The sequence below is a fragment of the Scyliorhinus canicula genome, chromosome 11 (genome assembly GCF_902713615.1).
Source record: "Scyliorhinus canicula chromosome 11, sScyCan1.1, whole genome shotgun sequence".
NCBI classification, from domain to species: domain Eukaryota; kingdom Metazoa; phylum Chordata; class Chondrichthyes; order Carcharhiniformes; family Scyliorhinidae; genus Scyliorhinus; species Scyliorhinus canicula.
Window position 1 is genome coordinate 95,487,647 of NC_052156.1, and position 13,286 is coordinate 95,500,932.

The 13,286-nt window shown below is 53.7% G+C and overlaps 1 protein-coding gene across 3 annotated transcripts in view; it reads left to right on the top strand.

The window, feature by feature from the left end:
* The window catches only part of LOC119973207, a 296,257-nt gene that overhangs the window by 52,243 nt on the left and 230,728 nt on the right, over window positions 1-13,286 (top strand). For all 3 annotated transcript variants that reach the window (XR_005462256.1, XM_038810862.1, XM_038810864.1), the window contains exon 2: window positions 261-5,808. Coding sequence is in view for 2 of the 3 variants with exons in the window: in XM_038810862.1 (XP_038666790.1) it covers window positions 261-5,808 (5,548 nt within the window). In the remaining variant the exon portion in view is untranslated. The remainder of the gene's footprint in view (window positions 1-260; window positions 5,809-13,286) is intronic.

The window sequence follows — 13,286 nt, forward strand, 5'->3', positions numbered from 1 at the left end:
CACTCTATATTCCCTACCTGCATTGACCTTCCAAAATGAATTATCTCGCATTAGTCCGGATTAAACTCCATGGTTATGGGCCATGTGCTGGCAAATGGGATTAGGTAGGCCAGTCAGGTGATTTTCATGCATCAGCGCAGACCTGATGGGCTAAAGGGCGTCTTCTGCACTATATTCTGTGATTTTGATTCTGAGGAGGCTGGTAATTAGAAAGAGTTCTACATTTCTCTCATGGCATATTTCACTTTTTCTTATTCTAGAACTGAAGAAACCACCATTGGCACCAAAACCAAAGCTTCAGGAGCGACCTTCCTCGCTGGCTGTTCCAAAGAGGATTCCTTCCCAGATCCCAAGGTCAGCTGCTGTTCCTACTTCGGCTCCAGGATCTAAGGGCACAAAGCCACCAATTGCTCCGAAACCAAATTTAGCCAGTCAGGAGCCAGTTGTTCAGGCAACACCGACTCAACATAACAATTTAAACAGAAGCTCAAATGGAAAATTGTTGATCGCTGATCCATTACTGGTTGTGAATGTGAACAAGCTTGATATTACTGATCCATTGGGTGAATCGGAAAGCAGTGTAAGCTGTCCAGGAGCTGAAGCTGACAGAGCTGCTTCAGGTGATGGACATAATGTTCTAAGTGAAAGTCAGACTTCAAAATACCATGAAAATGAGACTCGGATGTTTTATGGTGGTGAACAAGAAGTGACTCTACAGGAGGGCAATGGGTTTGTGCAGTTAGTAACCAACAACATGGATCCTTCTGATTTGGGCACTGATGCAGAATTGGATTTGCGATGCTTTGAAAACCAAACAGTTCTGGTGTGCATAAACACTGATGGAGCTGACGATGGTGATCGTCTTAATGATGCTTCTTGGGATGACTGCTTCTTTCAAAGAACATTTCAATCTAAGACTCACGCAGCTCATCCTCATCATCATCAACACAGCAAAGATGAAAACGTCAGCTTTGCAGCAGGAGAGCCAGATGGCCCCGGGGAGGAGGCAGACAGCCCCGGGGAGGAGGCAGACGGTCCCGGGCTGGAGGCAGACGGTCCCAGGCAGGAGGCAGACGGCCGCGGGGAGGAGGCAGACGGTCCCGTGGAGGAGACAGACGGCCCCGGGGAGGAGGCAGACGGCCCTGGGGAGGAGGCAGACGGTCCCGGGGTGGAGGCAGACGGCCCCGGGGAGGAGGCAGACGGTCCCGGGGAGGAGGCAGACGGCCCCGGGGAGGAGGCAGACGGTCCCGGGGAGGAGGCAGACGGTCCCGGGGAGGAGGCAGACGGTCCCGGGGAGGAGGCAGACGGTCCCGGGGAGGAGGCAGACGGCCCCGGGAAGGAGGCAGACGGTCCCGGGGTGGAGGCAGACGGTCCGGGGGAGGAGGCAGACGGTCCTGGGTTGGAGGCAGACGGTCCGGGGGAGGAGGCAGACGGCCCCGGGGAAGGGGCAGACGGTGCCGGGGAGGAGGCAGACGGCCCCGGGGAGGAGGCAGAAGGTCCGGGGGAGGAGGCAGACGGTCCCGGGGAAGAGGCAGACGGTCCCGGGGAGGAGGCAGACGGCCCCGGGGAGGAGGCAGACGGTCCCGGGGAGGAGGCAGACGGCCCCGGGGAGGAGGCAGATGGTCCCAGGCAGACGGCAGACGGTCCCGGGGAGGAGGCAGACGGCCCCGGCGAGGAGGCAGACGGCCCCGGCGAGGAGGCAGACGGTCCCGGGGAGGAGGCAGACGGTCCCGGGGAGGAGGCAGACGGCCCCGGGGAGGAGGCAGACGGTCCCGGGGAGGAGGCAGACGGCCCCGGGCTGGAGGCAGACGTCCGCGGGGAGGAGGCAGACGGTCCCGGGGTGGAGGCAGATGGTCCTGGGGAGGAGGCAGACGGCCGCGGGGAGGAGGCAGACGGCCCCGGGGAGGAGGCAGACGGTCCCGGGGTGGAGGCAGACGGCCCCGGGGAGGGGGCAGACGGTCCCGGGGAGGGGGCAGACGGTCCCGGGGAGGAGGCAGACGGTCCCGGGGAGGAGGCAGACGGTCCCGGGGAGGAGGCAGACGGTTCCGGGGAGGGGGCAGACGGTCCCGGGCAAGAGGCAGATGGTCCCGGGGAGGAGGCAGACGGTCCCAGGGAGGAGGCAGACGATCCCGGGGAGGGGGCAGACGGTCCCGGGGAGGAGGCAGACGGTCCCGGGGAGGAGGCAGACGGTCCCAGGGAGGAGGCAGACGGTCCTGGGCTGGAGGCAGACGATCCCGGGGAGGAGGCAGACGGTCCTGGGCTGGAGGCAGACGATCCCGGGGAGGAGGCAGACGGTCCCGGGGAGGAGGCAGACGGTCCCGGGGTGGAGGCAGACGGTCCCGGGGAGGAGGCAGACGGTCCTGGGCTGGAGGCAGACGATCCCGGGGAGGAGGCAGACGGTCCCGGGGAGGAGGCAGACGGTCCCGGGGTGGAGGCAGACGGTCCCGGGGAGGAGGCAGACGGTCCCGGGGAGGAGGCAGACGATCCCGGGGAGGAGGCAGACGGTCCTGGGCTGGAGGCAGACGGTCCCGGGGAGGGGGCAGACGGTCCCGGGGAGGAGACAGACGGTCCCGGGGAGGAGGCAGACGGCCCCGGGGAGGAGGCAGACGGTCCCGGGGAGGAGGCAGACGGTCCCGGGCAGGAGGCAGATGGTCCCGGGGAGGGGGCAGACCGTCCCGGGCAGGAGACAGACAGTCCCGGGGAGGAGGCAGACGGTCCTGGGCTGGAGGCAGACGGTCCCGGGGAGGAGGCAGACGGTCCCGGGGAGGAGGCAGACGGTCCTGGGCTGGAGGCAGACGGTCCCGGGGAGGAGGCAGACGGTCCCGGGGAGGAGGCAGACGATCCCGGGGAGGAGGCAGACGATCCCGGGGAGGGGGCAGACGGTCCCGGGGAGGAAGCTAAAGGCCCCGGGGAAGAGGTGGACAGTTTCAGGAAGGAGGCAGATAGCCCCGTGGAGGAGTCGGGCAGACTTGTAGAAGAGCCAGGTGGCCCCGGGGTGGAGGCATACAGACTTGCGGAGGACGGTCCCGGGGAGGCAGCAGATTATTCCGGGGAAGTGGTAGATGGTCCCGGACAGGCGGAAGACGGTCCCAGGGAGGAGGCAGACGGTTCCGGGCAGGCGGCAGACGGTCCCGGGCAGGCGGCAGACGGTCGCGGGGAGGAGGCAGACGGTCCTGGGGAGGGGGCAGACGGTCCTGGGGAGGGGGCAGACGGTCCCGGGGAGGAGGCAGACGGTCCCGGGCAGGCGGCAGACGGTCCTGGGGAGGAGGCAGACGATCCCGGGGAGGAGGCAGACGGTCCCAGGCTGGAGGCAGACGGCCCCGGGCAGGCGGCAGACGGTCCTGGGGAGGTGGCAGACGATCCCGGGCAGGAGGCAGACGGTCCCGGGGAGGAGGCAGACGGTTCCGGGCAGGAGGCAGACAGCCGCGGGGAGGTGGCAGACGGTCCCGGGGAGGAGGCAGAAGGTCCCGGGGAGGAGGCAGACGGTCCCGGGGAGGAGGCAGACGGTCCCGGGCAGGAGGCAGACGGTCCCGGGGAGGAGGCAGACGGTCCCGGGGAGGAGGCAGACGGTCCCGGGCAGGAGGCAGACGGTCCCGGGGAGGAGGCAGACGGTCCCGGGGAGGAGGCAGACGGTCCCGGGGAGGAGGCAGACGGTCCCGGGGAGGAGGCAGACGGTCCCGGGGAGGAGGCAGACGATCCCGGGGAGGAGGCAGACGGCCGCAGGGAGGAGGCAGACGATCCCGGGGAGGAGGCAGACGGCCGCGGGGAGGAGGCAGACGATCCCGGGGAGGAGGCAGACGGTCCCGGGGAGGAGGCAGACGGTCCCGGGCAAGAGGCAGACGGTCCCGGGGAGGAGGCAGACGGTCCCGGGCAAGAGGCAGACGGTCCCGGGGAGGAGGCAGACGGTCCCGGGGAGGAGGCAGACGGTTACGGACAGGCGGCTGACAATCCCGTGGAGGAGGCAGACGGTCCCTGGGAGGAGGCAGACAGTCCCTGGGAGGAGGCAGACAGTCCCGGGGAGGAGGCAGATGGTCCCAGGGAGGGGGCCGATTGTCCCGGGCAGGGGGCAGACAAAGCTAGAGCTGACGTGGATGAGATAGGCGAGGATGAGTGTGAGGTGCCCGATGCTGAGGCAGACAAGGTCAGTGATGGGGCAAATGAGGTTGAGGCGAATGGGGTAAAGATCATGCCGGATAGGTTTGAGACGCATGGGGTCAGGGCAGACGAGATCATGGTGGGCAGGGTCAGGGTGGACGTCTTCGGAGAGGATGGGATCCGGGCTGACGGGGTCAAGGTGGATGGATTTGGGGCTGATGGGCTTGTTAGAAACATGTTAACAGGATCATCCAGAACATTGAGTTTGAAAGGTAATTTTCAGTGTAATGATGAAGACATATGCAGAACATCATTGAACATTGTATCCTGTGAGCAAAAGGAGGAATATAGCCCAAATAATGAACCAATGGAGTTATCATTTGACTCTGTAACTGCAGAACAAAAAGAGTTTTCTGCAAGGGAAGATCATTCAGATGTCTGTACTGATGATATCACAGTGGAAGCCAGACCCACCACCTCTAAGTGCATTCTACCATGCCCAATTGAAACAGAGTGCAGCCTGCTACTGGAGCAAAATACTGAACATGCAGAGAAAATAGATGTGTCCTCGGCAAGTGCTAATTTGAGACAAGTGAATGAATGGTTTACTAAAGTAGAAGGTGATAAATCTGTTATTGCAGACTGGAATGACATGAGAATGAGAACAAGATCTCTCAGTACAAAAGTGCCTGAGACTGTCCCAGAAGAGACTGTTGGCGAATCTCCACAGCAAACGCTGTGTGGAAGAGCAATAGGAGACCCCAAACAAGTGAAAATGGATGGTGAAGTGTGTGAAAACATGAGGATGATTCCAGCAAAGCACAGGCGCCACACTTTCTATCCACGCTCGTATTCTGTGGAAAGCAGGGATATGCCCATTTTTGTTTGCAGAAAAACTGAGGTCTCACATTTAGATGACAGCAGAATGAAGAGAAAGGAAGATAATTTCTCCCTACCTTCTGTTGTGTCATCAGGTAGTCAGTTAAAATGTAATCATCTCCCAACATCTACTCCATCATCAGTGGTGGACATACCCCCTCCATTTCAGCTAGCCAGTATCACCAAAAAGCCCATCACCAAGAGTTCACCATCCCTCTTGGTAGAGAGTGAATCTCCTGATAAATATTTAAAGCAAAGTGCAAAGAAAAAGTCATCCTTTAAGCGTTTTTTGCCGATTAAACTGTCACTTAAGAAGAAAATTGAAAATAAGATGGCTGTTGAGGTAAATGTGTGCAGGACTCCCTCAGATACATGCAGGGGCCTGGAGTTTGATGGCCGAAGTTTGGGTAACTCCCCACAGATCAAGGCGCGATCTGGAAAGATGTGCATATTGGATTCTTCATCCACTTTCTTAATCAATAAGGATGGTAAGAGAAAAGGAATGCCGAAGCCTTTCAGCAGGAGTGTGTCCAGGGTTGAATCCTTTGAGAACAAGTCGCGACATTCATACACATCACTTCCTTTAACCAAACCCAGATCAATTTCATTTCCCAACTCCGACACGTCTGATTATGAGAATATTCCAGCTGTCAGCTCAGACTATGAAAATATCCAGATTCCACCCAGAAGGAATGGTCGCTCAGGAACTGTCACTGAATTCTTCGAAGATTCCAGAAGAGTTTTCACATCAGCCTCTGAGAATGATGGTTACGTAGACATGACCAGCTTTGCTCCATTTGAGAGCAGGCAGAACGCTGAGCAGGACCTGGAAAGGTGAGAATTAGGCCACCAAGAATATTGTTGTCCTCTTAATGCTAGGGGTGGGGGGGAGGTGGGGGATGAAATAGAAATGTGATTGAGGTGTAGCAAAGACAATCAACACAAAAATACCAAAAAAAAAGCTTTGCGCTCTCAGTATTAAATGGCAACTTTTCTAAATTTTGTTTGTATTAACTGACAACATTGTGTGTGATCCCATTCTGAGCAAAGGGGTAGAATGTGCTTCTGGACTGTGAGCAGAAGGAGTTGCAGCTGTCAAATCCTGACCTCAACACCAATTTATTGCTGATTAGGGTCTGAGAGGCGTTAAACCGTACTCACGAAATATCCAATAAAAACACGGTAGCATAGTGGTTAGCACAATTGCTTCAAAGCTCCAGGGTCCCAGGTTCGATACCCGGCTTGGATCACTGTCTGTGTGGAGTCTGCACATCCTCCCAGTGTCTGCGTGGGTTTCCTCCGGGTGCTCCGGTTTCCTCCCACAGTCTAAAGATGTGCAGGTTAGGTGGATTGGCCATGATATATTGCCCTTAGTGTCCAAAGTTGCCCTTAGTGTTGGGTGGGGTTGCTGGGTTATGGGGATAGGGTGGAGGTGTGGAGGTAGGGTGCTCTTTCAAAGAGCCGGTGCAGACTCGATGGGCCGAATGGCCTCCTTCTGCACTGTAACTTCTATGGTTCTATTGTTCTAAAAACATTGAGACTCCAGCAGCGGGATTCTCCTTCTAAGTCCTCATGACAGCGGGAGAACCGGCGCCAATAGCCCCCGAAGGTGCAGAACTTTCCACACCTTCGGGAGCTCGGTGGACGACGGAGGGGTTGGCGCCGCTCCAGCCGGCGCCAAAGGGTCTGCGCGAGAATGCGCAGACAGGCCTGCATATTTTGAAATTAAATTAAATTAAATGAAAATCGTTTATTGTCACAAGTAGGCTTCAAAGGAAGTTACAGTGAAAAGCCCCTAGTCACCACATTCCGGCACCTGTTTGGGGAGGCTGGGATGCATGGGGACTTCTCTTCTCCACATCGGCCATGGCGGAGCCCTACAGGGCTGGCACGGAGAACAGGCCCGCCCGCAGATCGGTGGACACCAATCGCGGGCCAGGCCACCGTGGGGGCCCCCCACCTGGGGACGGATTGCCCCGCGCCCCCCCCGAGCACCGCCCCCGCTGACATACCTGCCAGGTCCTGCCGTGTGGGACCTTGCATAACCCACGCCGGCGGGACTGGCCAAAAATGGATGGCCGCTCGGCACATTGGGGACCGGAGAATTGCCGGGTGGGCCGCTGCCAACGGTCCCTGACCGGCATGGCGGGAATCCCACGGCCTCCCGAAAAACGTGGCCGCAGAATGCAGCAGCCGGTGGCGGGGCGGGATTCGGCCCCCCCGGGAATTCTCCAACCCGGTGGGGGGGGGGGTCAGAGAATCCCGCCTGTCTCCCAGTATGGATTGCACAGGAAGCTCAAATTTTCCTGATCTGGGAAGCATCTGATACTCCAATTTAAATCGTTCTTCAGATGATTCTGACTGTTTTACAGGAACAGTTATCCAGAAAAACAGAGGAGTTAAAACCACTTCTAACTCCTTGATAACTGTAGTGCTGACCCAGGGCCGCACCCGGCGCAGTGGTTAGCACTGCTGCCTCTGGCACTGCTGCCTATGGCGCTGCGGACTCGGGTTCGAATCCCGGCCCTGGGTTACTGTCCATGTGGAATTTACACATTTCACCCCCACAACCCAGCGATGTGCAGGTTAGGTAGATTGGCTATGCTAAATTGCCCCTTAATTGGAATAAAAATAATTGGGTACTCTAAATTTATAAAAAAAGAACTAGTGCTGACCCAACCCCAATAACCCATGGGATCCCTGACCAGAACCCCCGATTACTTACCCACACCCTCAACTTCCCTCCTGATACCCCAGGCCCTCCTGACTACCCATACCAGCTCCCCCAACCCCCTTGGGGTGCCCCTGCCCCTGACTACTCCCCACCGTATTGGCAAGACCCACCCAACTACCCACCCCAATCCTACCAACCTACTTCACTGGCCGCCCCAACAATTGACCACCCAGACACCCGACTACCACCTCTCACACTAACTAGCCCCTCCCCCACTGACCACCGACTCCTCCACTTCACTGACCAAATAACTTCACTGCCCTGTCTCCCCACCTACTGCACCACCCCCCCCACAAACACTCCCACATAGACCCCCCCCGTCTCAGTCATACCCACTTATCTTTGCGAACTTACCCTCCCTGGCTTTTCAAAATGGCTGGACCTTTAAAAGCTCCACTGCTTTATGATAGCTGCTGCTTAACTTGTGGCTGGTTCTCCAGCCCATGATACAAGGCCTCAGGAGCCCGTTGCATTGTCTGAGTCGGAAATTCAGACGATAAAGGAACGTCTGGATTTTAGGCTAAGAAACGCGGAGCAGAGCAACAATCCATGACAGCTATAGCTTGATGCTTTTTCTTTGGGACCTGATTTGCAATCACCAATTAATATGGATAACAAAAGAGGTTTTGAAATGTTGAAGAGTGAGGATGTTTTGGAGACTAACTGAGACTTTGAGATAACAGAATGCTAGAGGAAGTTGGATAAAGGGAGATGAGATCAAATGTTCATGAATCATTAACACCTCCATGGGAGCTGAATCCAGTTTGATATCTGATGCCACATTTGTTAGTGTCTGACTCACCCATTTATTTTTGTCTACCACCATGTTTGTTCATCAGATCACCAACTTGGGAAAAGGTAGGCAGGGTGACTATTTTGGTGGCGTTTCATGCTCTCGTCCGGACCTGGAAAAATTAATCAACTTCCCTTCCAGTTTCCACCCCTCCATCACTTTCACCTGGTCCATTCAGGCACCTCCCTTCCCTTCCTTGACCTTGGTGTCTCCATTTCCGTCAATAGACTATCTACTAATATCTACTAATACAAGCCCACTGACTCCCACAGCTATCTGAACAACAGCTCTTCACATCTTACATAAAGGCAAATTACTGCGGATGCTGGAATCTGAAACCAAAAGAAAAAATGCTGGAAAATCTCAGCAGGTCTGCAGCATCTGTAGGGAGAGAAAAGAGCTAACGTTTCGAGTCTGATGACTCTTTGTCTTCCTACAGGTGCTACCAGACCTGCTGAGATTTTCCAGCATTTTCTCGTTTGTCTTCACATCCTACACTCTGTAAGGACTCCATCCCTTTCTCTTAGCTCCTTCACATTTGTTCCGATTATGCCACTTTCCAAAGTGGTGCTTCGAAAATGTGTTCCTTTTCCTCAACCGTGATTTCCCACCTACAGTTGTTGACAGGGCCCTCAACAGTATGCGGTCCATCTCCCGTGCCACTACTCTCGCCCCCTCCCCTCCATCTGATTTTAGTTTCTCTGCTGTTTGGCTTTTCACACCTTTTATTTTCTCTGGGGACTGCCTTTAGCACTCTTTTGCCTTGGTTTCTGTGGCTATGACTCATCTTTCATTCTCTCACCCCACAGTATAACTATTTCCCACTTCTCTCTCTTTTAGCTTTGACAAAGGGTCATCTGGACTCGAAACGTTAGCTCTTTTCTCTCCCTACAGATGCTGCCAGACCTAGAGCATTGAACATACAGTGCAGAAGGAGGCCATTCGGCCCATCGAGTCTGCACCGACCCACTTAAGCCCTCACTTCCCCTCTATCCCCGAAACCCAATAACCCCTCCCAGCCTTTTTGGTCACTAAGGGCAATTTATCCTGGCCAATCCACCTAACCTGCACGTCTTTGGACTGCGAGAGGAAACCCACGCAGACACGGGAGAACAAGCAGACTCCACACAGACAATGACCCAGCGGGGAATCGAACCTGGGACCCTGGCGCTGTGAAGCTACCGCGCTGCCCAAGCTGAGATTTTCCACCATTTTCTCTTTGGTTTCAGATTCCAGCATCCACAGTAATTTGCTTTTATTCAGTTTGTAAAAGGTAGACATTGTTCAGGAAGAAACTAAATTAAAGGTCACAATCTCTGGATTTTTACCTGAGCCACATACAGATTAGCATAGGGAGAAGCAGATTGCGGAGATGAACACATGGCTAAAGGGTGTGGTGAAAAAGGGTTTATTTGACTGGACACTGGACAAGAAGGACCAGACCATTGTGATGAGCTCCAGTGAGAAGGAAAAATAGTGACTTCAAACAAGGGATGGGGCTGATCAGGTGGAAAAGGCAGGATGGTTCCAAAACAAACTAAAGGGGAGAGCGTGGTGTAAGAATCAGAAATTGTTCATTAGCTACTGCAGGTAAAGGTAAAACTAAAAGATGCAAATTAATTAAACCAGGAGAAAGAAAGAAAAATCTGTGAGTGGATTATGTGGACCATTCATTAATATCTGACAACTTGTTCAATAATATCTGACCCACTCCTTGGTACCTGTTTCATTGACAATCAGTGTCGAACAATCTGTTAATGTCTTTAATGGGTATCATTAATATTTCTCACAATTAGTAGTTCCCACATCGATTGGTGTTTTCATGACATGTTCCTTATTATCTGTCTTTTATCTCATTGTACTTGGCAATTTACTAATTCATTGCTGAGTCTCTGACTCATTTATTAGTGTCGGAATTATTCCTCAGTGCCTGCTGCCTTGCTAATCAATATTTGATAATTTTATATGACACGTGCAATAGTAACTGACTACTATTGTTCAACACTGATTGTCAATGAAACAGGTACCAAGGAGTGGGTCAGATATTATTGAACAAGTTGTCAGATATTAATGAATGGTCCACATAATCCACTCACAGATTTTTATTTCTTTCTCCTGGTTTAATTAATTTGCATCTTTTAGTTTTACCTTTACCTGCAGTAGCTAATGAACAATTTCTGATTCTTACATTAGCGTTTGACCCATTGATTGCTGAAACAATTGTTCACTTGTGCGTGTCTCCCCAGAACCTGCCTCGTCACGAATTAGCATCTGAAAATGTGTTTATTCATATCCAACCCCTTCATAATTGGCGCATTTAATTAGTAACTGGTGACTCAATCATGAGAAATTGATTCATTTATTAGTAACTCACTGATTCATTGGTGTCAAACTGGTTTATTAGTGTCTGACCCTTCCATTCATTCTGACCCATTCTGTTGGATCATTGGGCATAAACATCGAATCCCAATTATAGAATTTCTACAGTGCAGAAGAGGGCCATTTGGCCCATCGAGTCCTCACCCACCTTCTGAAAGAGGCCCATTACCGAGGCCTGCTCCCCCATCTGAACCTCTTACCCCACGCTATGATCATGGCCAATCCACCCAACTGCACAGGCACAGTTCTCCAGACAGATTTCTCAGTGTGGAAGCGAGCGGGAAGTGGTTTGAGCTTCTGCTGCTCGGCCCATCGAGGCTGGCAACGCTATTCAATGTGAATCGGTCCACTAAGATTCACACCCCAAATGAAGGCTCGCCAGCCGATTCACCGGGACCACCCGCTAGTCAGCCCCCCCCCCCGCAAACAAGGTCGAGTGGCAATTGGACGGCACCTGCATAGCCCACCCCACTCAGCTCGCAGCCAAGACGACCGGCCCCACGATTCGGGGATGCAGACCCTGAGATGCTTCTAGATGTGCTTAAATCCAAGGGGGATGTCCTGTTCCCTCAAGGGTCCAGGAGGATGAACCACAGGGATGAAGTGGCAGCAGCTGTCAGCTCGCGAAGCATGTCCAGGGGGACTGGGTTCCATAGAAAACGTAGAGAAAATTGGAGCAGGAGGAGACCATTTGGCTCTTTGAGCCTGCTCCGCCATTCATTCTGATCATGGCAGATCATCCAATAGCCTAATCCTGCTTTCCCTCCATATCCTTTGATCCCCTTTGCCCTAAGTGCTATATCTAACTGCTTCTTGAAACCATACACAGTTTCGGGCTCAACTACTTCCTGTGGTAACAATTTCCACAACCTCACCATTCTCTGGGTGAAGATATTTCTCCTCATCTCTGTCCTAAACGGTCTACCCCGTATCCTCAGACTGTGACCCCTGATTCTGGACACACCCACTATCGGGAACATCCTTCCTGCGTCTACCCTGTCCAGTCCTGTTAGAATTTTATAGGTTTCTATGAGACCTCCCCACATTCTTCTGAACTCTAGCGAGAACAATCCTAACTGATTCAATCTCTCCTCGTACATCAGTTCTGCCATCCCAGGAATCAGACTGGTAAACCTTCGCTGCACTCCCTCTATAACTAGAACATCCTTCTCAGAGAAGGAGATCAAAACTGAACACAATATGCCATGCCCTGTATAATTATACTGCATCTGCCATTCCTTTGCCCACTCACTGAACCTGTCCAAATCACACTGAAGGATTTATGCATCTTCCTCACAGCTCACCCTTCCACCCAACTTGGTCTCATCTCCAAATTTGGAGATATTAGATTTTCTTCCCACATCTAAATCATTAAGATATTTGTGAATAGCTGAGTCCCAGCACCGATCCCTGTGGTACCCCACTCGTCACTGTCTGCCAATTTGAAAAAGACATGTTAATTCCTACTCTTTGTTTCCTGTCTGCCAACCCCCCCCCCCCCCCCCCCCCCCCCCCCCCCAGCTGATCATTAATTTTCTGCAAAGAAGTCGACGAATGGTCGCCACCTCCGGGCGAACCCCTCAAGGCAAACTTGATTTTCTCCAAACAGAGAAAGCTAGCCATGTCCGATAGCCAGGTCTCCGACTTCAGGGGCTTTGAGTCCCTCCATGCTAATAGTATCTGTCTCCGGGCTACCAGGGAACCAAAGGCCAGAACGTCTGCCTCTTTCTCCTCCTGGATTCCCGGGTCTTCCGACATCCCAAAAATCGTCACCTCCGGACTCGGTGCCATTCTTGTTTTTAACACCGTGGCCATGACATCTGCAAACCCATGCCAGGATCCCCTGAGCTTTGGGCATGTCCAAAACATGTGGACATGATTCACTTGCCCCCCCGCACACCGTGCATATCTTCTGCCCCAAAGAACCTACTCATCCGGGCCACTGTCATGTGAGCCCGGTGAACGACCTTAAACTATATCAGGCCAAGCCTGGCGCATGTTGTAGATGCGTTGACTCTGCTCAACGCATCCACCCAGAGACCATCCTCTATCTCTCCTCCTAACTTCTCTCCCCATTTGTGCTTCAGCTCCTCAGTCTGTATGTCCTCTGACCCCATGAGTTCCTTATACATGTCAGAGACCTTCCCTTCTCCCACCCTCACTCTGGAAACTACCGTACCCTGTATCCCCCTTGGTGGTAGGAGCGGGAAGTTTGAGATCTGCGTACGTAGGAAGTCCCGCAACTGCAGGTACCTGAATTACCCTCGCCAATCCAAATTACGCCAACCAGTTTTCTATCCACTTCAATATACTACCCCCAAACCCATGCACTTTAATTTTGCACTCTAATCTTTTATGCAGGACTTTGTCAATAACTGGGGCTGTTTAGCACAGGGCTAAAACGCT